Source organism: Bos taurus, chromosome 3, assembly GCF_002263795.3.
Source record: "Bos taurus isolate L1 Dominette 01449 registration number 42190680 breed Hereford chromosome 3, ARS-UCD2.0, whole genome shotgun sequence".
NCBI lineage: Eukaryota > Metazoa > Chordata > Mammalia > Artiodactyla > Bovidae > Bos > Bos taurus.
The window spans coordinates 101,141,097-101,167,462 of record NC_037330.1 but is presented as its reverse complement, the minus strand read 5'-3'; the positions used below and the strand labels follow the sequence as shown (position 1 = coordinate 101,167,462).

General features: G+C 41.3%; 1 protein-coding gene across 1 annotated transcript in view; it reads right to left on the bottom strand.

Moving 5' to 3' along the window:
• EIF2B3 (eukaryotic translation initiation factor 2B subunit gamma) overlaps nt 1-26,366 on the bottom strand; it is a 113,836-nt gene that overhangs the window by 5,625 nt on the left and 81,845 nt on the right. The window contains exons 7-11 of the mRNA NM_001083474.1: nt 18,651-18,778; nt 17,322-17,512; nt 15,441-15,518; nt 14,761-14,909; nt 2,334-2,437 (exon numbers count right to left, since the gene is read on the bottom strand). Of these exons, the coding sequence (NP_001076943.1) occupies nt 2,334-2,437; nt 14,761-14,909; nt 15,441-15,518; nt 17,322-17,512; nt 18,651-18,778 (650 nt within the window). The remainder of the gene's footprint in view (nt 1-2,333; nt 2,438-14,760; nt 14,910-15,440; nt 15,519-17,321; nt 17,513-18,650; nt 18,779-26,366) is intronic.

The following is a 26,366-nucleotide window of genomic DNA, read 5'->3' as shown; positions in this document are numbered from 1 at the left end:
ACAATAGCCATAAGCCAGTGCAACACCCCCCCCCCCCCCCAGGAAGGCAGTGCCATCCTTGCCCCTTGTCCTGGGGTTCAAGCTGGGGTTCAGCTTGCATGGGATCATGGCAGAAGGTACCAACAGCTGGGGAGCCACTACTGACCAACACTCCAGCTCAAAGGCTCTCTAGTGAGATACCAGGTGGAGTTTGTCCCCCACAGACTGAACTAAAAATGCCAGCCTTCCCCACAGCAAGGGCATGGACAGATAACCTAGGTTTGACCTGTTAGTGTAGCCACTAGAAACCATGAGCTGGGAACTAGTGACACAAAAATATAGGAACCAGAGAGGTTCCACTTTGGGGCTGCTGGGCAGCTGGAGCAGCAGAGCAAGCGTGTAGTATCCAGTGAAGATGGCAGCAGTGTCCTCACCAAAATGATCTGGAGGGTAAATCGTGGCTGTGACCCATTTTCTAAGCTTGATTCTGCAGCCATCGTGGAGCTGTGAGCTATCTAGTATCTTTTCAATGAATTCTTTATCAGTTTAAATCACCCAGAGATAGTTTATATTGCTTACAACAAAGAACTTTATTGGTAAACTAGTATCACCCAGAAAAGGCCTTTCAGAAATGACAATTCTCACATGTAGAGGAAGAAAGTACTTGAAATGTGAGAGGAAAGGCAGTGAGAAGAAGAGTTATGTCTAGTCTCTAGTGAAGAAATAAGGCTGAAGGGTGGTTTCAGGCAAAGGCAGCATCTCCTCAGTTCATTTATCAGTGTTGCATTTGGTTCTTTCATCAGCGTAAGTTTAGGAAAAAAGTCAGAAGAGATCTCATGATAATTGCAACTGTCTCACAAATGTCTTTTTTGGAACCCTAACTCTCTGCCCTGAAATGCCCCCAAATTCCCTTTACCAAGGGATCCAAAATTTATTTGCTCATCTCTACACTTCCCACATCTACTATAAACTAGGACCTGTTCCGAGAGCTAGGGACACATATTGAAATAAGTCAGTCCTTGGTCGGAGGTTCTTAGTCTAGTAGTGAAGATAGATTCATAGATAATTGCCATTTGTCTATGTGCTTTAATTAAGGTATTGACAAAGGTGTGGAGGAGGAAGGAATGCTCAGTTTGACTGTGAGGAGTCATGGAAAGAGTCAGGAAGGTTCTATAGAGAAAACACTTGGGCAGAATCATTAAGAATTTCAGACAGAGAGAGGGCATGTGCAAAAGCACGGAGAGGCACAAGACCATGGTGCATATGTGGAGCTCTAAACCCCATGGTATGCTCCAGAAGTTGTGTGTAATCCTCATAACATTTAACTGTATTTAGTTCTCACAACGATCCTCCAAAATAAGTTATTATTGTCTCAGTTTTTCTAGTTTCAAACATCTGAGGCCTAGAAATTAAAAACAACCTGGTGCCCATCCAGTGATTTGCACAGCTGAGATCTGAACCCAGGTCTGTTTTGAGTCTAAAGCTCACAGGAAAGGTATATGACTTTAAAAAATAAAAGGGAAGGAGGAAAAATGGAAGAAGGCCTTTACTTACTGGGAGAAGGAAAAGGTGGCTTCCATAAACTCAGAACTGGTGGATTTAGTTCTTTCAGCAACTCTCCTACCCCACCCTAGTTTAGGTTTAAGGAATAATCTGAAAAGCAATGTGCCCTCTTTACTGATCTTGAGCTTTGGCTACTTTTTGGTTAAAAATCCTCAGCCAAATTATGGACCATTCCAATTTGCCCAGCCCAGCAGGAAAACCCTGATGTTTGTATGTCTTTTAAGCATTACACAGACTTTCTATAGCTACAGAGCAGAGCAAGCTAACACTAAAGCATCTCTAAGCAGTTGAGGATGGCACCGAGACAATGGCTTTCAAGAAGCTACTAACCTTCTTCCAGGCCAAGAATCCATGGGACTCCTCTCCCTTAATTACCAGGTCAGATGAAGTACCCAAGGACTGCAGGAGGCTGCCAGAGATAGTTCCAGAGCCTCTGTTGATCACTGGCCCTTTTCTCTTATGCCTGACAGCCACCTTAAAGTATTGGTGCCAATCTGGGTCATTAGATATTTCTGGTATGTTTTAAATTTTTTGGTAGTAAGGCTGCATAAATATATATGAAGACTTATCTAACAAGATAAATTTTCAAAGATGGAACTGTGAAGTCAGAATTAAAAAATTTGACAGTGATGTCAATTGCCCTCCTAAGATGGCTTTTATCAATTTATATGTTTTCATCTGTGGGGTATGCATATGCTTGTTCCCCAGTTCTCATCAGCACAGAGCATTATCTTTGTTAGTGTGATATGAAAACAATGGTATCTGTGATTGTAATTTGGGTTCTGGTTTACCTTTGGCTTCAATCCTCTGGCCACTTCCAATTAGGCAGTTCTTGATGTCTGCTCCCTTCTCAATTACGGCATCGTTGCAGATGATGCTGCTCTGGATGTTGCTTCTGTAACACAGTAGCCAAATTAGGGAGTGTCCATGTCTCTCATCACCATCCTCACCCTTATGGGTTGGAGGTTCTGGTTCCTCCATATGCTAGGAATAGCTGGCCAGTCTAGTTAATGGTTACATGATTATGTTAGAAGATAGACTGCCTCAAGAGAGGATTGGGCTTTAGAGAAGTCCAGAGTCTGTATATGCTCATAATGATATTCACCCAAAGCCTGCAAAGAACAAACAGTATGACTTCAGTTCTTTAGGCACCCCAGACCTGGAGGTCTAAATTCCACCCAATTGCTCTTCCTTTGGTCTGGGGGTGGAAGCTGGCCCTGACCCCTGGGCTGATCCATTGCTTCTGCCTCTCATCTGGGAATATATAAAAAATTTCAGTGGAGGCTCAGATCCAGTGAATCTTCCTAGGAGATAAGCTATAGAAATAATGGGTACCCCACAGCTCTTACCACAGACCCTGGTTAATCAAAACCGTAATTATTTAGAAAAATAGGATATTTTAAAAGCCAACTCCATGCTATATAAGAGACTACTCTAGACCCTAAAGCCACACTCTCAAGAGTAGCACCACTGGCTCTTAGCATTTGAATGTGTTTAAAAAGCATCCTCTTGGCTTCTGAGGATGGGGGGTGGGGGTGGGGCGAAGTCCTTCTGAAAATCTTCACTAGCATTTATTCCATACCTACTTCAGGCCAGGCACTATGCTAAGCAGGCTACATATATTACAGAAGTGAGTTACCTAGATGATTCTAGGAGTATCATTTTTACCTCTGATAAAATAACCAAATTTTGCAGATGAGATGACAGATTAAGAGAAGTTAAACCATTTACCTAAAACCACATTAACTGCCAAGTAGCAATTTCAAAACTAAGTCTGCCTGACTCCAGAATCCATACATGCATGGTCAAACAAAGAAATTAGGGGAGAAGACTAGAGGAAGCCTGGGACTGCTGAGTTGTTTTTCTGGGCCAAGATGGCTCTGTGGAATGAGATCTATCCTAATAAGGGAATATTCAGTCCCTAAAGAGTCAGAAGTGGGCAGCTGGAGGGGAGAAGGAGGTAAGTAGGAACGGTCTGAGTGTCCATTTAAACAAAATAAAACATCAACTAAGGAAAAATCCTCAAGCAATCCAAGAGGCATGGGGGATGGAAAAGAGGCCATTCCAAGGACTGAAACTATCATCCACAGGTCATAAAAAAGATCCTTGCCAAGTGCCAAAATTTTAGTAAAATGCAAAAAAGTAATTCTAGCATTTTATGGCATTTCAGAGCCTTCTTTATTCTTCTAGAAGGTTAAAGCTTGTCAGAAAGTGGCAAAGGTCAAAGCCATAGCACTCTGCTGTGGGCTAGAGATGGGCAGAGAAAATATTAGGGTTTTTTTTGGCTGCTTGGTGAGGCATGTGGGATCTTAGTTCTCAACCAGGGATCAAACCCATGCCTCCTACAATAGAAGCATGGAGTCTCAACCCCTGGTCCACCAGGGAAGTCCCAGTACTAGTTTTTTTGGCTCAAACTCAGGATATGCTCAGTGGGTGGGCATTAAGGGACCTTCCAGAACTTTTCAATTTGCCCTCCCTGAAAGAAAGCAGTCCAATCAGCAGTTAGGGTGATTCCGGATCCTGGGGTGAAAATTCACCCCAAAAGAGTAGTAAGGAAGCATACAGAAAGCTTCAGACACAGAGGCTTCTGAGGTAGAGTAGTAGGTTTATAACTGGCCTCTAGTTTGTCATTGAAAAGTCTCACTTCTTTTTTCAAAATGGGAGTAAGGAGATGCTTCTTGCTCAGTAGTTAAAGAGTATATAGTATATAGTATGCTCTGGAGTTGGGCAAGAAGTAAATATAGTCAGTAAACGAGAAAGAGCCAACAGGAACTCAAGCAGCCATAATCAGAGAGTACTAAATGACTATTTTGGAATCTGGGACACAAGTGGGAACCATCTCTGGAAGGAAGAGTCTGGAATGACTGAGGTCAGATTTCTATAGCAATGGAGAGCGTGGGTTCTGATGTTTTACAGGTCTCACTGAGATCTTCAGGAACCGCCCATATTGCTTTGTTGTTTGTTTCATCTAGTTTGTGTTCCTCTGAGACAAATAAACCACCACTAGTAAATCTGCAGATGTGATCGGGAAAAAGTGGAAGCTCTTGGTCAGTGGATCTGTGGAAGGCTTTGAGATGAACACCTGAAAAAAGGCCTTAGTGAGTATGAAACTATTTTCTACTACTTGTTTCTTCAATTGTTTCCCATGATCACTGTTGCAGTCACAAGTCACCTTCATTAGTAAGGCTGAGGTACTCTCGAAAAATTTTAAGCCAATTTAGCTTTCCCCCTGTTGAAAAAGAACTCCAAGGTTAAGGATTTTACTGCAAGTATGTGTGTTTGCTCAGGCTGGAGAGGAAGGACAGACACTACCATATCTAACAAGCCCCCTCCACGCTGCCAGTCCACAGTAAAGACTGCCTTGTGCTTAAAGTAGGAGGGGGGATGACTTCCTATACAGCTCATGAAAAGACCCGGTCCAATACCAGAACTACAGCTTCTACATTCTACTTTAAGCTCTCAGCTGGGTACTAAGGACTCTGCTGTGCTGACGCCTGGCTGTGTTCTCTAGGAATCTGCTTGGAGATGGCTAAGATTAATGGACTTTTGATGTTCACTTCTCCTTGTGTGTGTGCACAGTTTCTAAGTCATGTCTGACTCTTGTGACCCTGTGGACTGTAGCCCTCCAGGCTCCTCTGTCCATGTAATTTTCCAGGCAAGAATACTGGAGTGGGTTGCCATTTCCTATTCCAGGGGATCTTCCCAACCCAGGGATTAAACCCACATCTCTTGCATCTCCTGCATTAGCAGGTGGATTCTTTACCACTGGTGCCAGCTGGGAAGCCCTCACTTCTTAATGCTGTCAAACTTTAAGCAAAGCTGCAAGCCTTGGGAAATTACCCTGAAAACCCTAAAGCTTCAGTGGACAGGAGGCCATAAGAAAAACACAGAGGCCTATAGTAAGATCATTGCTTAGCCAGGCATACCATGTCATACCATGGCACGTGGCATGAGGAAGAAGCCCTCACCTGGGAATCAGGGATGCCTCCAAATTCTCATTCCTCTTCTGGTTTTAGTTAGGACTTTTTTCAGTTTATTTCAGGACAGAAGGGAACTTATATAAATGTAATGTCTAATACAGCTCAGTCACTACACAAAGCACTTTATATTCATTATGTAACTTAATCCTTTTAGCAAACCTGCAGGAATGGTGGTATTTATTCTAATTTTTACACAAAAAACTGGGGCTCACAGAGATTAAGCCATGTGCCCAAGCCTACACAGTGGGAAGTGACCCTCCACTGTGCCACAGGCTTCTGCCTCAGCTGCTGACTGGCAGTGTTTGGCAAAGAGCCATGAAACTTTTCAGTAACTCTGAGGACAGGCAGGTTCTTCTCTGGAGATTAGCTGGCAGGCTTGCTAAATTTATTCATAACCTTGGGGGAGAAAAACTTTTTAGGCATATGACTAAAGGTCCACTCTAGGCCATCCGGTGCTTCAGTCCAAAGATTATGGCTGAGTTGCCCATATCTCTCCAGATGCCAGAGGCTCCTTGCCTTGGCCCAAGGGGCTCTGGTCCAGGTGTCTTCTTTTAGAAGAAGAATCATGTATTATTTTTAATGAAATATTTCAGGCATAGATAAGTCCCAGGTGGTACTAGTGGTAAAGAACCTGCCTGCCAATGCAGGAGATATAAGAGACGCAGGTTTGATCCCTAGGTCGGGAAGATCCCCTGGAGGAGGGCATGGCAACCCACTCCAGTGTTCTTGCCTGGAGAATCCCATGGACAGAGGAGCCTGGCAGGCTACAGTCCACAGAGTCACAAAGAGTCGGACACGACTGAAGCAACTTAGCACTCAGCACAGCAGAGAAGAATACAGAGAATATAAAGAACCCTCCAAAAAATAATACAAAAATACAGCAATTTTCTCTGTTCACATTTCCCCCCCTCTCCTCCCAGAGGTAACTACTGTTTGACTCTGGTATTTATTGTTCTTAAGCATTTTTACTTCATATAATAGTAAATGATACATTGTATTCTTCTGCAAATTTTAAAAATTTTATATAAATGCTATCATTCTCTATATCTATATATCCTAGTGCAACTTCCTTATTTCCCCTTCAACATCATATCTGTGACATTTACCCAGGTTAATTCATGTAATGAGATATAATACTTGTAAAAATATCTCACTTTCTTTCTGTCTCTAGTCACTCTTGCCCTTCGGTCCTATAGATTAATATGTACTGTCTCGGGGACGTCCCTAGTGGTCCAGTGGTTAAGAACCTGCCTTCCAATGCAGGGGACGTGGGTTTGATTCCTGGTCCGGGAAGATCCCACATGCTGAGAGGCAACTAAGCCTGTGCGCCTAGATCCTGTGCTCCACAAGGGAATTCAACACAATGAGAAGCCCACACACTGCAACGAAGAGTAGCCCCCACTCTCTACTACTAGAGAAAGTCCATGCCCAGCGTTGAAGACCCAGTGCAGCCAAAAAATAAATAAGTAAAATGTACTGTCTCCAGTGAGTAGGCTGAACATTTCTTCCTTTTAGTTCTATGTCTCCCTTCATTACACAAGGGTTTAGTGGTAAAAATGTCTCCCTCCTAAGAAATTGAATTATATTCCCTAAGCAGAGGCAAAGAAAAAGAAAAAGAACGGTTTGGGAGGGAATCAAAGTAAAGAGGTAACAATTAAAAAATATATATATTATTATTATCTTTTTGGTCATACCACATGACTTGCAGGATCTTCGTTCCCCAACCAGGGATTGAATCTGGGCCCACAACAGTGAAAGCATGGAGTCCTAACCATTGGACTCCCAAGGAGTTTCCAAGATGTAACAATCTTAAAAGAAATAAGCTGGAGTATTCTCAGAAGATGGGTTTAGTGCAAATGGTTCAAATAGAGAATGAATCAAAAGTCCTGAGGAGCCCCTTAAGTCCAGGGGATCTTGTCAAAGTTTTATAATTTGCTTTTTTTTTTTAAATATAAAAGTGTTATTGAAGAAACATGGACAGAATTCTTTTAATTATGATCTTTTTGCAACTATCACTGCCACAGACTTACCATCAATCTACCCACTTATCAGTATTTTGTTTCATTACCTATTTGGCTTTTATTATGTCTTCAAGCAGAGTTTTCTAGAGGGTTCATGGGCACCACATCTCCTAAGCCTTGGAGTATTTTTGATGATTTTATACTTTAACCCTAACTTCACTATCTATAGGATTCTTAAGTCACAACTGTTTCCCTTCCAAATTTTCTAAATGTTGTTTTACTGTCTTCTGGCCTCAAATGTCGTTTTACTGTCTTCTGGCCTCAAATGTCATAGAAAAGTATGAGACCAGCCTGGTTTTCTCCTTTCTCTGTGCCCTGAGATTTTGTAAAAGTGATGTTTACCATTTCTCCTTTGGACTGCCCATGTCACTGTTCCTTATGCTGGTCCAGTCTTGGTGTTCTTTTTGGATTTGACCTAAATTTCTTTGTGTCCTTTGTGTCTGGCAGATATTCTCTAATCTGTGTACGGGTACATGGCAGTTATCTAGTTTTATTACAGATGAAGCTTCCTTCTCTGGTTTTGTTTTCATCTTGGTGAGTTTCAAGGAGTTAAGTACTTATTCCAAGAAGTAAGTACTTTACTTTTCTAGAAGTAAACAGGGCTCTCTTGACAGAAATCCATCAATTATAGTAAGAGGGCTTAAATCAGGTATCTCTATTTTTCATTTAGTAAATACTCACAAGGTATCTAGTACATGAAAAGTATAGTACTGTGAATTAAGGGATACAAAGATACATGAGAAGTATTTCTGCAGAAATTATAGTCTAGTTGAGGAAAAAAGAAAGATGCATTAAATATCATACAAGCATAAGTGATGGTTACACCAGGAACATAGAGGTGGGGGAGATAATATCTGGCTAGGAAAATTCAAGAAAACTGCATGAAGCAGCTGGAATACATATTGGACCTTGAAATATGGGTAGGATTTCTACAGGTAAAGATCTCTAGAAAGAGACAATTCAGGCGAAGTCAATGTCAGGACTAAGAGGAGTGGAAAGGTAAGGGGCTCAGTGGGCAGGAAAGTGGTTTAAGTGTTGGTACAGAGGACACTCAGGGTAACAATGTGAAACAGTAACATATTGTTTGGTTTGGAGGGCTGTACTTGCTGCCTGTAGAAAGCATGGGAAATCCAGGTAAAATCCTGGTTCCCCAGCCTGCCTGCATGTGAAGGTGTTACCCTAGACTGCTGCTTGGGTCATTCACCTTGGACTAGGAGGAAATGCAGGTGTTAAACAAGACCAGAAGATCAAAGACGCAGAGCATGGGATTGACAATTAAGTTTTCACCATACTTTGGATTGCTGAGCATCAGTTGTCACATAAATTGGAAGTGGCAGAAAATGAGAAAGACAGGCAGAAGCCTTCTCTGCATAGTCTTGCCTACACCTTTCCCAAGGTGGTTCTATTAGCATCCTTCAAACCCTGAGGACCTCAGGCAAGTGTTCAAGCCACTGTCCAAACCACTGCTGGCAGAGACAAGCAGACCAAGAATATGAGAAACTCCTTTCTAGACAAATTCATGCTCCTACTCTGCCATTTAGTCCAGATGTAATAGCATCAGGGTAATCAAGTCTCACATGACTACAATTTAATCACCTTCCCTAAATTTACTGTAAGTAATTAAAACTAAATGACCTGAAAATAATGGGAAAAAAGATCATACGGGATGCAAGATGTCTGATCATATCACGAAGAGCTAATCTGCAGGGTTGGGTAGTCTCCAATGGCCTTCCAAGTCATTAACCCCAGGTGGGCTACCTAGAGCTTCACTTAAACTTTTTTTTTTTTTTAACAAAAACAGCAGCAGCCACCATTTACACCTTTACTGTTTCCCCAGCTAGATGCCTTATTAGGCTATCCGAGATTATACCTCCACCAAATATGACTCTGGGATATTATGCTAGGTCTTTCTATGAATTTCTCTCATAAATAAACTGGAGTTCCTTGGAAGCCTTAGTTTCCTTACCAAGTTTATTTACATCAATTCAGGACACTAACAGTGGGCTTTAAACAGCTGCTCCTTTGTCTGCCCATCCACAGGGAAAGAGGGAGAGGTTACCAATTAAAGCAAACAAGAAAGTTATAGCACTCTCTTCGCTGGAAGGTCTGAGGTAAGATGAGACAGAGAGTAGAAGTTATAAAGCCTCATGAGCTACTCTAGAACTAAGTGATCAAATGGACAAATACAAGTGTAGTTCTGGTTTTCAAGAGAATGGTGACATCTTCAGTCTTATGCAGGAATCTGGAATGGGACATGGAGTAGCACAGGTACAATAAGAAAAAAGTCTGGATTGATACTACCATTTATTCCTTGTAAAAATGCAGAAATTGAGCTGGATGATTTCTAAGACCCCATTTCATTCTAACATTCCAGGACCCAGTGTTGGAGCTAGATCATGAAAAACATGAGAAACCTTGAAGTTGAAACTTCATTCTAAAACTGAATCAAGAAGCAATAGATAACTAGAACAGACCAATCACTAGAAATGAAATAGAACTTGTAATAAAAAAAACTCCCAACAGACAAAAGTCCAGGACCAGATGGTTTCACTGCACAATTTTACCAAATGTACAAAGAGGCACATATACTGATCCTTCTCAAATTCTTCCAAAGGATTGAAACTTTATTCTAAAGATAATGGAATGGATTCTTCAAAAGTTTTTGAATAGAACAGTGATATGATCAGATATTCTTTCAGACAACAACACAGGGAACATGCCACCTCTGTGAAGTGAGATAAAGTAATGAAGAAGATGATGGTGATAGCAGCTAACATTCTTTGTGACAAGTGCTGTTTTCACTGCTTTATGTCTACTAATTCATTTAGTATTCCTAGTAAACCTCTGAGGCAATTGGGTTTTTATTCTATTTTATTGTGAGAAAATTTGGCTCAAGGACATAAAACCAATCCCCTAAGTGACTAATAACTGATAGACCCAGTATTCAATCTGGCAGTCTGATCCCAAAGTTCATGCTCTACTCCATAAAAAAATGCTGAAAGCGTGGATTTGGCAGAAAAAGAAAAATGGAGACAGGAAAGTATGTCAGAGAACACAGCTCAATGATTCAGGAAGAGGTCTCTGGGTCTGACCTCTTTTCCTAACCTCTACTCAGAAACTGGGGTCTTCCCTAGAAGCTCAGTGGTAAAGAACCTGCCTGATAATACATGAGAAGTGGGTTTGGTACTTGGGTTGGGAAAATCCCTTGGAGAAGGAAATGGCAACCCATTCTAATATTCTTGCCAGGAGAATTCCATGGACAGAGGAGTCTGGTGGTATATATAGCTCATGGAGTCGCAAAAGAGTCATACACAACTTAGGGACCAAACAACAACAATCACTACTTAATTTTTCAGTTTTAAGCATTGTCAATAGGCTTTGCGTAATGGAAGATGAAGGTTTAGCTCTCTTTTCTTCCTGCCACTGCTTCCTTTCTCCCTTCCTACCTTTCATCCTTTCAATGTAGTTATAGCAAAATTTTGGTTAATGATCAGTGTTTGTTTATTCATTTTTTAAAAATTATTTTAACAATTTTCTTTCTTTTTGGCTGTGTTGGGTCTTCATTGTTGCTTGGGCTTTTCTCTAGTTGCAGTGCACAGGCTTCTCATTGTGGTGGCTTCTCTTGTTGCAGAGCACAGGCTCTAGGCATGCAAGCTTCAGCAGTTGTGGCTCCCAGGCTCTGGAGCATAGACTCAATAGTTGTGGCCCATGAGCTTAGTTGTTTTGCCACATGTGGTATCTTCTTGGATCAGGGATCGAACCTGTGTCTCCTGTGTTGGTAGGCAGATTTCTTTACCACTGAGCCACCAGGGCAAACTGAGCCACCATAGCAAACTTTGATGCCTTTTCCTTTATTGTACAACTTTTTTAAAAAACAGAGTTAATATCTGTTTTGTTTTAATTCAAACCTGACTTTTTAGCCAATTATCTAAATTTTTCAAGATGTTTATATGTATTTATCAGTTTCATCTTCCTGTATAAGTGTATCCCGGATTCCACTCTGGACTAATTGTTCCCTTTATGCTTCATGCATAGCAGTCATCCTTGGATGTGCCTTCACTATCTTCCCATGGATTCTTTTCAATGTTTATTTATTTTTGGCTGTGTTGGGTTTTAGTTGCCCCGAGGCATATGGGATCTTAGTTTCCCAACCAGGGACTGAATCCATGTCCCCTGAATTGGAAGGTGGGTTCTTAACCACTGAACCACCAGGGAAGTCCCCATATCCCACAGTTCTTTTTGTCTTTTTCTGAGTGAGATTCTCTTGTTTCTCATCAGTCTCCTTTTGGTTTACTTTTCATTTTGGTGGGACATACCTTTTCATGTCTGAAAATGTCTCTATTCTACTATCACATTGGACTAACACTCAGCTTGAGTACAGAATTCTAGGTTGAAATTAATTTTCCTTCAGATTTTTGAAGGCATTGTTCTATTACCTTCAAGTTTTCATTGTTGCTACTGGTAATAAGTCTAAAACCATTCTGATTGCTGATTAGTTGTTTATGACCTATTATTTCTCTTTGTAAGTTGGTGGCATGCTTTGTATCCGATGTTCTGAAGTTTTACAATGATATGGGCTTATTTTTACCATTGGGCTGGCCCCTTAGTAGGCCCTTCATTCTATAGATTCATATTTTTCAGTTTTAGGACATTTTCTTATATTATTTCTTAAATAATTTCCTCCTCCGATTTATCAACTCTCTTTTTATGGAACTCCTATTCAGATGTTAGACATCCTGGACTTTCTCTCTTACTTTCTATCATTTCTTTTATATGCTCCATCTTTTTATCTTTTTTTGCTGCTGCTGCTAAGTCACTTCAGTCGTGTCCGACTCTGTGCCATCCCATAGATGGAAGCCAACCAGGCTCCCCCATCCCTGGGATTCTCCAGGCAAGAGTACTGGAGTGGGTTGCCATTTCCTTCTCCAATGCATGAAAGTGAAAAGTGAAAGTGAAGTCGCTCAGCCATGTCCGACTCTTAGCGACCCCATGGACTGCAGCCTACCAGGCTCCGCCGCCCATGGGATTTTCCAGGCAAGAGGACTAGAGTGGGGTGCCATTGCCTTCTCCTACTTTTTGGGAAATTTCAAATTTATCTTCCTATTTTTTTTTACTGAGGTCTTCCCTCTTTGTTACCATATTTCAAATTTCTTAAGAGTTTCTTTCTTGTTCTTTGAAATGAAAGGTTGTCTGAAAGCATCTTTCTCTCTCTGAAGAGTCTCTGTCTCTTTTTAAGTTGCTTTTTTCTCTGTTTGATTTGGTCTGTATCTTTCATGATAGAGGCTTTCTTTAGATCTCTGGTAATCTTTGATTATCTCCTCATATTTAGGAAAGGATTTTAAAACAGTACATGAATGGAATCTGTCATCCATAATTTTAACTATAGGGTGATTTGACTGGGCTGTTAGAAATGACTTATGTAAATAAATTCAGGTTCTTCTTCTTGGGCTGGTCAGATTCTCCAGCAAAGATTCTTCCGAACTCCCAACAGAAAACTTAGGCCTATTCACCAGGGTTCTGGGAATCGTCAGGTTGTAGGCTTGGGGGAGGACATATTATAGTACTTTTCCTTTTCACCCTGTCTCTGTCGTCTTCCATCAGCCACTCTTTTTTTTTTAATTAATTAACTTTAATTGGAGGCTAATTACTTTACAAAATTGTCATCAGCCACTCTTTCTAAAGAGCAAAGGCTTAACCTTTAGCTCTATCCCTATGTAGTACCTCTCCCCAAAATGTTTCGTTTAATTCCAAGGACAGTTGTGAGAGGTAGTTCAGCTTTTACTGGCCTTTATAATCTTTCTGTTGGAGAAGGGCATGGCAACCCTTTCCTGTATTCCTGCCTGGAGAATCTCATGGACAGAGGAGCCTGGTGGGCTAGAGTTCATAGGGTCATAAAGAGCTGGACACGACTGAAGCAACTTAGCACAGGCATACAGTCTTCCCCTATCCTTCCCTCCTATCAGTTCCTGGACAGAGAAATCAACAGATGTCAGAGGTAGAATCAATCTCAGGCTGACCTAGCCTACTGGCTTTTTTTTTTGGCCGAGCTGAGTGGCTTGCAGGATCTTAGTTCCCTGACCAGAGACCGAACCCTGGCCCTGGCAGTGAAAAATGCAGAGTCCTAACCACTGCACTGCCGGGGAATTCTCTCACCTAGTGGTTTTAGCCACAACTCCAGGGCAGTCCAATGGTTAAGACTCTGCCTTCCAATGCAGGGAGTGAGGGTTTGATCCCTGGTTGGGAAACTAAGATCCCACATGTCATGGGGGTGTGGTCAAGATTTGGGGCTTCCCTGGTAGCTCAGACGGTAAAGAATCTGCCTGCAATGCAGGAGACCAGAGTTCGATCCCTGGGTTGGGAAGATCCCCTGGAAAAGGAAATGGCAACCCCCTCCAGTATTCTTGCCTGGAAAATCCCAAGGACAGAGAAGCCTAGCAGGTTACAACTCATGGGGTTGCAAAGAGTAGTTTTTAAAATTTGTTTTATAGATCAATTTTCACCTTCCATAGGAAGGATAAGTGCCCCTCCCCCACTGTATTCCAAACAACAGTGCCTTTACCAGTTTTAAACAATGAGTTTCTGCTTATCTTAAGAAAAAGTTTCCTTTCTAAAAAGTCTGGAGACCATTGGTAATATCCTTCTTCTCTTCCACCACTAACTTTGCATTTTATACAAGGTAAAAAACCTGAGGTCCATATAGAAGAATTTTATTAAGCATCATTTAAGTCTTACTCCAAGTTCAGGTTGTTCATAAACCAAGATTTTAGGGCATTCCACAGCATCTTAAAATGGGGAAAGATTCTTTCTAACTAGTAACAGAGAAGCTTTCCTTTGAAAATGGAATGTGTCTTATACGTCCACTCCTTGCAGGCCTCTGCTTTCTGTGGGACACTGAGAGGGGGCAGGTGACTCTTAGACATTGGTGCAGTGTCATTCCAGCCCTGCCACGGGCTCACTACTGTGGTCATCCCATCAAGCAGGATACTAAAGCAAGAGAAGGCAGCTTATCTCAGGACTCCAATTGTCATGAGAAAAATGCGAGAAATGCTTTCTGAGACTATGTTATTTTTGGCACTGAAACCAAGGCCTAGGAACTATTCCTTCCTTTCCCCTATCTTCCCCTCCCGAAGCTGATCACCTCCCTAGGCTAGGGTGGCCTCCAAAGCCTCCCAGAGACATCAGGGGCCTTGCCTCAAGGGGTACAAGGGGAGACATACCCTTCCTCCACGGTAACTGAGTTCATGAGAAGGCAATTGGTGACAGTCACTCTATCTCTTATGACACAGGATGAACCAATGACCGAATGCTTAATGGATGACTTCTCTCCAACCTGTGTATCTGGCCCAATGAGGCTGTCAGCTCCAACCTGTAAAAGGCAAATAAAAATATAAAATATAATACCTTGTCCCTTCATCTCAACCAACTGCAAACCAACCCTCCAGATTCCTTAAGCGGGGGTCTAGTGAGATCTTTTCCTAGAGACACTTCAGCAAGAGGGATCATCACCAGTATTTCTCAGGGCCACAAGGTCCCATAATATCTCTGAGACCAACTCAGACTTACATACTCATGCACTTGTGTATACCGAGGTGCTCTCCTGAAGGCAGTGCTCAAGTCAGGGTAAGAAGAGGGACAGAAATGGAAAGATCCTGTGTCTGAGTTCAAAGGCTGTAACGAACCTTCCTTATAGGGTTTGTGTGGCTGGGCTCAGCACCTGTCCAGGCAGTCTGCTTGAGAGCCTGGACTGGAAGGTAAGATTTTATAACCAGAACCCAGTTTGGGACTTCCCTGGGGCCAGTGATGTTCAGGGCTTGACACCCCAAACCAGCTTCTCAAGGACAAGCCTCAGTGTACCCAGACAGTGCCCCATACCTGCTCTGCCCAAGCCAGCACTTACCATGTGTTTGCTGACAATCTGGGCTGATGAGTGAATGAGCGATTCTTCTGGACAGATAACAGGTAGCAATTTGGACACCTTGAAGAAAGAGGTTTGGTCACTAAAGTAAGACCAGAAAACACCTGAAAGCATGTTAAGTATAACCCCGTGTTCAGTTAAGAGATGTGGGGAATTTTTAGCCACTGCCTCCTGTCTGGATGAGGCAGGCTGATGTATTTCCCCCAAGACAAGGATCATTTATGCAATAGCTTCTATACAGTCTCATCCTCAGTTTCCTAGCTGAGAGCCTCCTCCCTGAAGTACTGCTATGTCCCTCAACTGGGAGGCTGTGAGACAAGCCTTCGAGATAGCCGGGCAGCATTTGGGAGAGGAAGTCTAAAGAGAGCAAGGGGAACCCTGAGGCCTAATCACAGTCGCCCTAGGTTCCTGTTCACCTCCTGGACCACAGCGACCATGCAGGAGGGGAGGATGGGAGTAATGATAGATAACTCCACAATCAGGACACACCCTAAGGAGGCATCCATGTTCTTTACCAACCAAAATAAAATGCCTAAGGGGACATTCACACTATTCTCTTTCCAGTATGAGAAAACTGAAAATGTTATGGGTGTGGAGTGTTTTAGCTCTGGACCCTTTAAGGCAGAGATAGTATATCTGTGATTCTCAGTGTGGACAGAATGCTGGTCAGAACACTGTGTGTGGTAGACACTCTAACTGAGGGAGGCCTGGCCAGACTGGCTATACTGGTGATGTGAAGGCTAATCCCTCTGTCCCTATCCCTGGGATCTCCTCTGTTATACTTCAGCCAATGCCATCCAGGCCTATCTGACGCACAGCCCCCGCTGACACGCCAGAGGATACTTCTCTGGCCTCAGGGTATCCATCAACTTGCTTTCAGACCAGCCAGCCAGACTCTAGTCATAGAACTGAATAAGGAGAACTAAAAGTTAAATTAAGGAAGCCTTCTATATACCTCTAATGCTACATAGGGGCAACTTTCCCCAGGACTGCCCTGGGTAAACATGGGACTAGCTGGGACTTCTCATAACCCTGTGGCTTGGATTCCCTTGGCTATAACCAATCTAGTTTGAGGCTAGCTTGAGGTCTGGGTCTGAGACTGTTACTACCACATGGTGTGGGTCCTAAAGATTCTTGAGTCAGGTTTTCTTCAGGGATTCAATTCCAATTCCAGTTTTCCCCTCCTCCTGTCCCTGCTACACAATAAAGAGCTCTTGCACAAAAGCTGCCTCCTTATTGTTCTGCCTCTTCACCCTCGCCTTAAATAAAACCTGGCGGGCCTTAAGGCCACTGCTTCCCCTTCAATAGAGTCTACTCGTTCTCCACACTTCACAAACCTCAGGGTTAAAAGGATGGGTTAACAAGACTCTGCATGCTCTAATGCTGTTCTCCAGATTTCTCTCACAGAGGCATTCCTTCCCTGATGCTTTGCCATCTGGGTACTCTATACTCTGCTCCTTCACCTTCTAAGGAAAGCCTCCCCTGTGTGCCTGGTTACCTCCCCCGTGTGCCTGGTTACACAGTATTTATCTGCTTGTTTATGAAGTGTTATGGATATCCCCATGCTGAGCAGAATAGGAGAAATCTGTTGAACCTAGAGGCCAGAAGTTAAGCCTTCCCGGAGATCTTGGCCTTTCTTTGGAGCCACAGCAGCTCTGCCTCTGCATCATGCCCCTCACTCCCCCTTTTGCTGTACTTGGGTACCCCTGTGGTGTCTCCTGACACACCAGGTTTTGCTCAACCTTAGGAATGAGGGATTCTGTACAAGTTACTGTGCACCTAATGAAGAAATAAGACAAAAGGCTCCGGTCTGTTTCTGGGAGACGAATCCCCATGATTTCTCTTCTGAACTCATCTTCTCACCTGTCTGTTGGCTTCCATGTAGAGTCCTAGGGTGCTTACTCGAGAGCAGAGCCCCTCTTTCATGATGTGGACATAGCAGCGCACCTGTGATCTGGACAAACCTTCCCAGCTGTCTCCTCGACAGGTGTTCCAGCAGGTATCATAGGGAGCAAGGGTCAGTGTATTGGCTTCTTTTATAAAACTGTAAATATCTTCAGAACCAAAAACAAGCAAGTACATGAGACAGATAACAGAAAGGATATAGACTCAGTCAAGTTTTGAAAGAGGGTACAGCTCAAATCTCTTCCCCTGCAACTCAACCATGCAGCATGGGCCCAGGGGAAATCCCACTAAAACCTGAAAGACTAAGTCAAAGATTAAAAGAGGCAATGTGCTTTCATGTACATTTGAAATATTATGACACAAAAATGTTTTAAAAAAAGGTCCTGTAAGCAAGTTTGACTGATGATCTAGGACTACTGGGGAAGATAAAATAGACTCTTGTACACCATGGAGAAATACAAGTGGCTGTCCAGGCTTTAGTGCCTAGCCTTGTTGGCTTTGTGCTGCTAGCCTCTATTAGCACATCTGGTAGTTGTGCTGTGAGAGAAACAGCACAGGACCTGGGCCCCAATTTTTCAACTCCTACAACAGTCATTTGAAATCTTTTATTTTATGATAAAGAAAACTGGGGCTCAAAAGCCTGAAAAATCTGCCTTAGGTCACAGAACTAATAAAAGGTAGAGTCAGATTTCAAACCCAGGTCTGAGATGCTAAGCCCTGATATCTTAACCATCATGCTATACTGTCTCGATTTACTCCTTTGATAAACACATTTTTGGGGAACATCTACTATGAGTCCAGGACTGGGCCAGGGACTAGGCAAGAATATGAGAGCAAAGACTGACCTCATCCCTATATCCTTGAAAGGAGAAAGTCTGTTGGCTCTGGTTGGACTGTCATTATACAGCCCTTCACCTTTCTTCCCTTGATAGGAGAGGCTGAGTTTAATCAGCAGTGGGGCTTCCCAGAGTCTAGAGAACAGGAGAACTGAGAAATGGTGGGCAGAGTGCAAAGTCAAAAAGGTCTAGAGACGAACATGGCCAAACCAGGCCTGTTAACCAGAGAACAGACCCGAGGTACGGTTAGCCTGTCCCTGAAGAGCATAGGGACAAGAATCTGCTTGAGTAAGCCTGCCCAGAGCTCAGGGAGTGGTGTAAGCTAACCTGGCCTGCCGTTGGCTGGATTAGAACCTGATGCCTTGAGACAGGCATCTTGGGATGGGCTAAGTTGTCCAGCCACTCTTTCCATAAGTGTCACTACCCGTACTGCACTAATTCAAGCACTGACCTAAGGATTTCAGCTCCTTTTTCTTTAGATCCTCCTCTTTTTCTTCTTGTCCTTGTTGTGATGAAGCTGAGGAGAACTGCTTTCTTACTAGGTATGGAATCAGTTCACTCCGGATGGAAGTGATTGACCTAGGAAGAAAGAGTAGCCAAATATCAGAAATCTGATGGTCTGGATTCAATTAGAATAAAAAACTGTGCATCCAAGGAAAAGCCAAATTCCTTCCTGTCATGCCACCTTGGGACTGAAAGAGATCAGAAATGGCAAGGGCTTGGCAGTTTTGGAGAAGCAGAGAATCTAAGTTTTCTCAGTTCAGGCTGGAGCTGGGCGAGCAGTGTGTTGAATCTGAGATGCCTTTCCCCTGATCTATGCAGAAAACAGTCTCTTACAATTCCTGTTTACAAAGTATGTGCCTGAATGTTTGTATGTGTGTGCATATGTCTTAACATGGTGTCTCGACTATTAACTGACAATAACTCATGAGAAGGCAGAATGTTCTGGCCTTTTGAAAAAAAAAAAGTTGTTTCAAAATATTAAAATTTTTTCTACAAAGGCCTTGTATTTTCCATTAGATTAATCAGAGTATCTTAATTTTGGAGGGGTTAGTATTATAGATGGTGTCTTTTCAACAATTATTTTCTTCTTATTGGTAAAGAGAATCTCATTTTACTATATTTCAATCTTGGGGCCAATTGCCTTGATAAACAATCTTAATATTAATAATTTATTTGTAGATTCTGACAATCATATGAACTATGTAAACAACAATTTCCCTTCTTCCTTTCTAATTCCTATTTTTCATTATCTTACCATATTGGCTAAGACTTTCAATACACTAATCTTGAACGGAAGCACTAACAGCAGTTCATCCTTACTTATTCTTGATTTTAAAGGGAATTTTCCTTTTTTATCATTTAGACTAATGATTGTTATAAGTTTTATCACCAAAGCCACCATTTATTGATTGTCCTCTATGTGTAGACATTGGGCTTTATACTTTATAGCTAATACTTGGCACATGTTATTGGTTTTGTAGATACCCTTTATCCAGTTAAGGAAGATCTCTCTTATTCTTAAATTTGCTAAAAGCTTTCATCAATGAATGGGTATTGAATTTTCTCTTTTTGCATCCATGGAGCTTATCATATTTTCTCCTCTTTTGCTCTGTTATAGTAATGGATTAAAAATTTATCTGATACTAGGACTATTGATGCTTTTGAACTGCGGTGTTGGAGAAGACTCTTGAGAGTCCCTTGGACTGCAAGGAGATCCAACCAGTCCATTCTAAAGGAGATCAGTCCTGGGTGTTCATTGGAAGGACTGACGCTGAAGCTGAAACTCCAATACTTTGGTCACCTCAGGCGAAGAGTTGACTCACTGGAAAAGACTCTGATGCTGGGAGGGATTGGGGGCAGGAGGAGAAGGGGACGACAGAAGATGAGATGGCTGGATGGCATCACCGACTCGATGGAGATGAGTCTGAGTAAACTCCGGGAATTGGTGATGGACAGGGAGGCCTGGCGTGCTGTGATTCATGGGGTCACAAAGAGTCAGACTCAACTGAGTGACTGAACTGAACTGAACTGAGGACTTCCCTGGTGGTCCAGGGGTTAAGAATCCACCTGTCAATACAGGGGACACAAGTTCGATCCCTGGTCCAGGAGGATTCCACATGCCACAGAGCAACTAAGCCTGTGCGCCACAACTACTGAGCCCGCGTGCCACAACTACTGAAGCCCGCATGCTCTAGGGCTTGTGCTCCACAACGAGAGAAGCTACTGCGATGAGAAGCCCGTGCACTGCAACTAGACAACAGCCCCTATTTGCCACAACTAGAGAAAGCCTGTGTGCAGCAACAAAGACCCAGTGCAGCGAATAAATAAATATTAAAATTTTTTTCTGGTACTAACAAGTTGAACAACACTATTCAAAAACCATTTATACAATTTCTACTCTATACTCTCTTACAGTAGTAGAATTATGGATGATTCTTCTATTCTTTATGCAAATTATCAAATTTTATAATTTAAACCATTCTTTATGTTTCTTGTCTTTTATTTTCTCCTAGATTCTACTCTTACGGATTCTACTACTCTCTTGGTTTGATTCCAGACTCTACACATTTAAAATCCATTTTAATGACTAATCCATCCAAATCCATTCAGTGTTTCCCACACAGATTTCAGCCTCCATTCTACTGCAGAGTGGGCTCCCTCATATTAATAACAGTTGTACTCATTTACCAAGGCTACCAAAGAATTTCCACAACAAAATTAACTTCAATTTACTTTCATGAAATCAGATCAGTCTAGGACAGCACTTACAGAAAGAAAATCAGACCAAAGCTCAATATGTAGAAAAACTTTTAGAAGGCAAGAAATTTCCTATACTATTTTGTATCACTCAGATACAAGCAGTAAGCAACCCTGGCTAAGAGGCTTGGAACACTTCCATTTGGCCCCTCTGAGTCCCAGGAGGCATGGTGCTTCCCCATGGGTGCTGAACCAGGATGTTTGGTTTAAATGACCAGGAATCTGTAATGGGGAAGAACGACCTGATCCTTAGTACAGTGAGTATGCTTCTAATTTATACTAAGCAAAGGAACTGCAAGACTACCATATGATTTTTAATTTCTTCTCTCACACTGTGGACCTTTTAGAATTTTAAATCACTAATCACCTTAGAATTTAACAAGACTAGTAATCTGCCAGTGACTTTGCTAAACCTTGGAAATACACTTTTTTTGACTTCAAAAAATTCATAATCTAGTGGACAATAACCTGAGTATGGATTTAAGGAAAACAGTAGAAGGAGATGAAGCTGCTTACGGAGGCAATGGAGCCAGATCATGAAAGCTTTCTGTGGCAGTCTAGAAAGTTTGGACCGAGACAAGCCAGAGGTAGTTTTTAAGCAGGAAAGTGACATGATGAGTTTTATTTCTTTTTTTTTTTTTTTTTTGAGTTTTATTTCTTAATGAGGTGATTCTGGTAGCAGTGAAAATAGGCTTGGAATAGGAGAATGAAAAGAGACCAGTTTCAAGACTCTGAAAGATGAGATAACGTGGCCTGAGAGAGGGGTTAATGTATGAAAGCCCAGTAAATCTGACTGCTGCTTCATACTTCCCATCCCCTCTCCCAGCCCCCATTCAAAGAAGTTCTGCAGGCTGACACAGGACCACACAGATGGAGTGTAGGTAGGAAGGCAAGACAGAGGCGGAGGCTGAGGAGGGTAAGCAAAATTACAAACCCTGGAGCTACACAGTTCATGGTTTTTGTCATTTTTTAAGGATCAAGTCAAACACCTTTGAAAAATTCTGTGTAAGCTGGAAGCTCTTGTATTGAATTTCAATGTGATTTTTCTTCTGATCTTTTGATGAAGATTAAAAATTTCCATAAGAATACGAAGAATGAAACAACACTTATTCTTAGCTTTTTTCTCCCCTTTTAATACTCCAAGCCAGTGTGGGTAGCAAACGTTCCTTGGCCCCACTCTAGTGGAAAACAAGTCAGTTTCCTTTGAAGAAATGACAAAGCATGGACAGCTGGGGGATTTCAGAGCCATGATGTTTACATTATAGGCCAAACAGAACTGTCCCTGCAAGAGGGAAGCAAACAAGCCTTGGCACACAGCCTCTTTAGGCAGGACCCTTTAAGGAGATCAGACAAGGACTTGAGGAGAGGACCTGAAGCATTCCTGCCAGGTCCCACCTGCCTCTGCAGGCACTCAGCAATCACGTCGATTCTCATAATGCAGTTGGCTTAGCATCATGACGGAGGACAAAATTATACTTCCTGCTTCCTGGTCAAACTAAAAGTAGCTCAAAGCTATACTAAGAAGTGGGAAATGCCACCGTGAACCACTGTGAACATCCATTGGGGCTGAAGACCAGCAGCTGGATCCACTGCCCTGGGCCTTGGCAACCTCACTTTCTCCTTTTCTTCTTCTTTTTTAAAAAAAATTTCACATTTATTTATTTGGGTGAGCTGGGCCTTAGTTGTGGCATGTGGGATCTAGTTTCCTAACCAGGGATCAAACCCAGGTCCCCTGAATTGAGAGCAGTCTTTAGCCACTGGACTACCAGGGAAATCCCCTCTCCCTTCCCTCTTAGATAGTTTTCCCAGAAACACCTGCCTCATGTCATAAGCTCCTAAGAGATAAAAAAAATCACAAAGGAGAACAAAAGATTTGACTCCTAGCTGCAAACAAGCAACTCCACAAAGTAAGATAAAATAATTGCTACAAATAGAACAAAAAATTAATATTCTTCACAGATAAATAGATTAAAATGTTTCAAAATATATAAAAATATTTAAAAAATTAGTATTAAAATAAGATGCAATTTCTCTCACAAATTAGCAGATTTAAAATAACTCACACATTAGTGATAAGGGTACTTCTCATACTTGTAAATTCATAAACTGGTAAAAATCTTTTCTAAAAATTGGCAATACATAACAAAGGTCTTGAAGATATTCATATTATTTTATTCTATAATTCTATTTCTATACATCCGTGCTCAATAAATATATGCTGAAAAAATAAAATAATCAGATAAATAATATAGGATCTTTGAACAAAAAGATATTTAATGTTTTTTATAAAAATAGCATTGTTATTTATAAAATAATAAGTTATGAAATAGTTATTAAAAAATAACTCAATGTTATTTATAAAGACAGAGAACCACCAAATAGTCAACAATGGAAAAGTAATAAAACACATATGTAATAGAATAGCATATAGGCAAAACTCAGTAAACAATGACACAGGAAAATGCTTGTGAAAAAATACTGAACAAAGAAAGCAGAAGGCAGTTATTTATACAGCACAATCTCAGGTGTGTATATGTATATATAAAAAAAAATAAAATGATGGAAAGAAATACATTAAAATGTTCAACGGACTTCAATCCCTGGTCAGGGAACTAAGGTCTCTCATCCCACAGGACTTGGCCAAAAAAAAAGTTAGCAACTATCTCAAAGTAATAGAATTATGAAAGTGTTAAGTTGCTCAGTTGTATCCGACTCTTTGTGACCCCATGAACTGTAGCCCACCAGTCTCCTCTGTCCATGGGATTTTTCCAGGCAAGAATACTGGAGTGGGTCCAGGGAATCTTCCCAACCTAGGGATTGAACCTGGGTCTCCTGCACTGCAGGTGGATTCTTTACCACCTGAGCCACCAGGGAAGCATGAGTAGAGTTATGGGTAGCATTTTTTTTTTCTTCCTTGCTGCAGGGCAGGCAGGATCTCAGTTCCTGGACCAGGGATTGAACCCATGCCCTTGCAGTGGAGGCATGGAATCTTAACCACTGGACTGCCTGGTAAGGCCCCTATAGGTAGAATTTTAAAAATATTTTCTGAATCTTCCAAATTTCACTGTCATAGGTCATTCGTTCCTTACTTCCTGTGGTATCACTTTGTTGATCTGTTTCTATTTCTGATACCTCTTTCTTTGTTTCCTCTAAAATATTTGGTGTTTCTCAGGATTTTCCTTTTTGCCTGTATTTTTCTCATGCTATTCGTCTCCCTGAGATAGATCACTTGGTGACTTCTTTGCTACTCATTCTTAAATGTAAACCCATAGCCAAGTCCTCTCTTCTTTTTAGTCTCATATTTTCAACAGCCTGATGGACCCTGTCATTTAGGTGACCCATAATACCTTAAACACAAAGTCTAAAACTGAATCCATCATCTTTCTCCCAACCCTTCTCCTACCCCCCACAAGCACTGATTACTTTGCTTAGTGATATGGAGATTCATTTAGTCATCCAAGCTAGCAACATGTTAATAATCTTGACTCCTCCTTCTTCCACTCTTCACATACAGCCAGTCACCAAACACTGCTGATTTTATCCCCTAAATCTCTTTCAAAACTATGAACTCACTGCATCTCTACTGCTACTGTCTAGTCTAACCCACTGTCATTTTTTGCCTGGACTCCTTCAGCTGCTTTCAATCGGTTTCTCTTCCTCCAATCTTACGGCATAAAATCTATCCTTTGTATTGTAGACAGAATATCCTTTCTAAAGCACAATCTGATCATGTCTCTTCTTCCTTCAATCCACCCTCTGTGTTGCAGGCACAGTGATTTTTCTGAAGTACAAATCTGATCTTATCTTCTTAAATTCATTTAACACTCAAGATAACAGTTACTTTTGTGTGCAGGGGATAGTTGCTTAAAGGGAGCTTCTGGAAACTGGGTAATATTCTACTTTTTTATCTAAATAGTAGTTACAAGGGAGTGTTCACTTTGTGAAAATTTACTGAGCTATAAAACCGCTCTCAAGTATTATCTCTACCTGGAAGCCTTTTGTAACACTTATAGGTTTCTGTACTGTCATAGCAAAGACAGTTATTTGTATTGTTTTTGAATCAATATCAAGTGTGAGTTTCATGCTAGGAAATTAATACATATTATCTCATTTTCTTATAGCAATCCTAATGGTAGGTATTGTCATCCTCATTTCGTAAGTGAGGAAATCAAAGCTTAGAAAGGTTAGTTATTTTGATTAGGTCAACACAGCTTTTATAAGTGGTAGAGTGGAAACTTAATCTACCTCAAAGCCCAGGACTCTTTCCACTACACCATTCTAATCAGTATCCTGTGTTTTCTGCAACCACAGCACTTTCTACAGGGTTGAAAATTTTCTGTTTATTGTCTCTATACCAATAAACACGTAGTCAGTGCTAAATAAATATTTATTTGAATAGATGAATGAGTGGATATGTGAATGACTGAGTGTAATGCCTTTAAGCCAGACAGCTGGCAATAATTTCTTCTTCTGATTTTTGGAGATAGAAAGAAGAACTTTCCTGATTTGGAAATGTAAGGAACTCTACATATGTTTCTGTATTATTAATATTACTAGCATTAAAAACCCAACATCTAAAAAAAACACATGATACTAGTTCTGCTTAAATCTATTATTTTTAGCATTTTGCCTTGATCTGGGATCAGGTCTTTGTTGTAGCTATAAGTTTTTTTTTAGGGAAAGTCTAAAAATTATGTCCATGGTAAAGGGAAAAAATTGGTTACTTTTACATTCTGCCTGTTCTGTTTTTGTAAGCAAATTTAAAGAGACTTAAAATCCTCTGTCTTCCACTTCAAGTCAGTCCTTAAAAATAGTAGTTATCAAAGAGGCAGAACAGAAAACCTACTTTTTAAGGCCTGCAACTCAAGACTGCAGAGAAGAACACTAAAGGTTTGGGTTTCTTGCCTTTTCTCTCAGTGGAGCTGTAACTGGAAAGAAAACATGATTGCTGAGTTAACCCTATGCTTTGTTTTCAGGCTTTTTTTCTTCCTTGCTGATCAAAGAAAATAGATATAACCTGGAATAGTAAACAGGAAATTGTTTTAGATTACAAGGTATTGACTTTAGAACCAAGTATTTGGTATACAATATTCTGAGATTTTTTTTCCTCTTTTTAACAAAATATTGAAAGCTTCTATAAGAATAAATTTTTGATGCTGGTGCATATGTCTTGAGAAAGACAAACATATTCAGATCCTAGCAAGCCTGGCAAGACTGCTTAGGCTTAGGGCAAGTCAATGAATATTTTATTCATTTGAATTTATTCACTGAGTACCCCAAATGTGTCAGGCACATTTTAGACTGTAGGGATATAACAGTCAAAAAAAAACAAGTAAATCCATGCCCTCATATTGATAGGGACAGAGTAAAGGGACAAAGTTGGTAATTAAATAGTTAATCCCAGTAG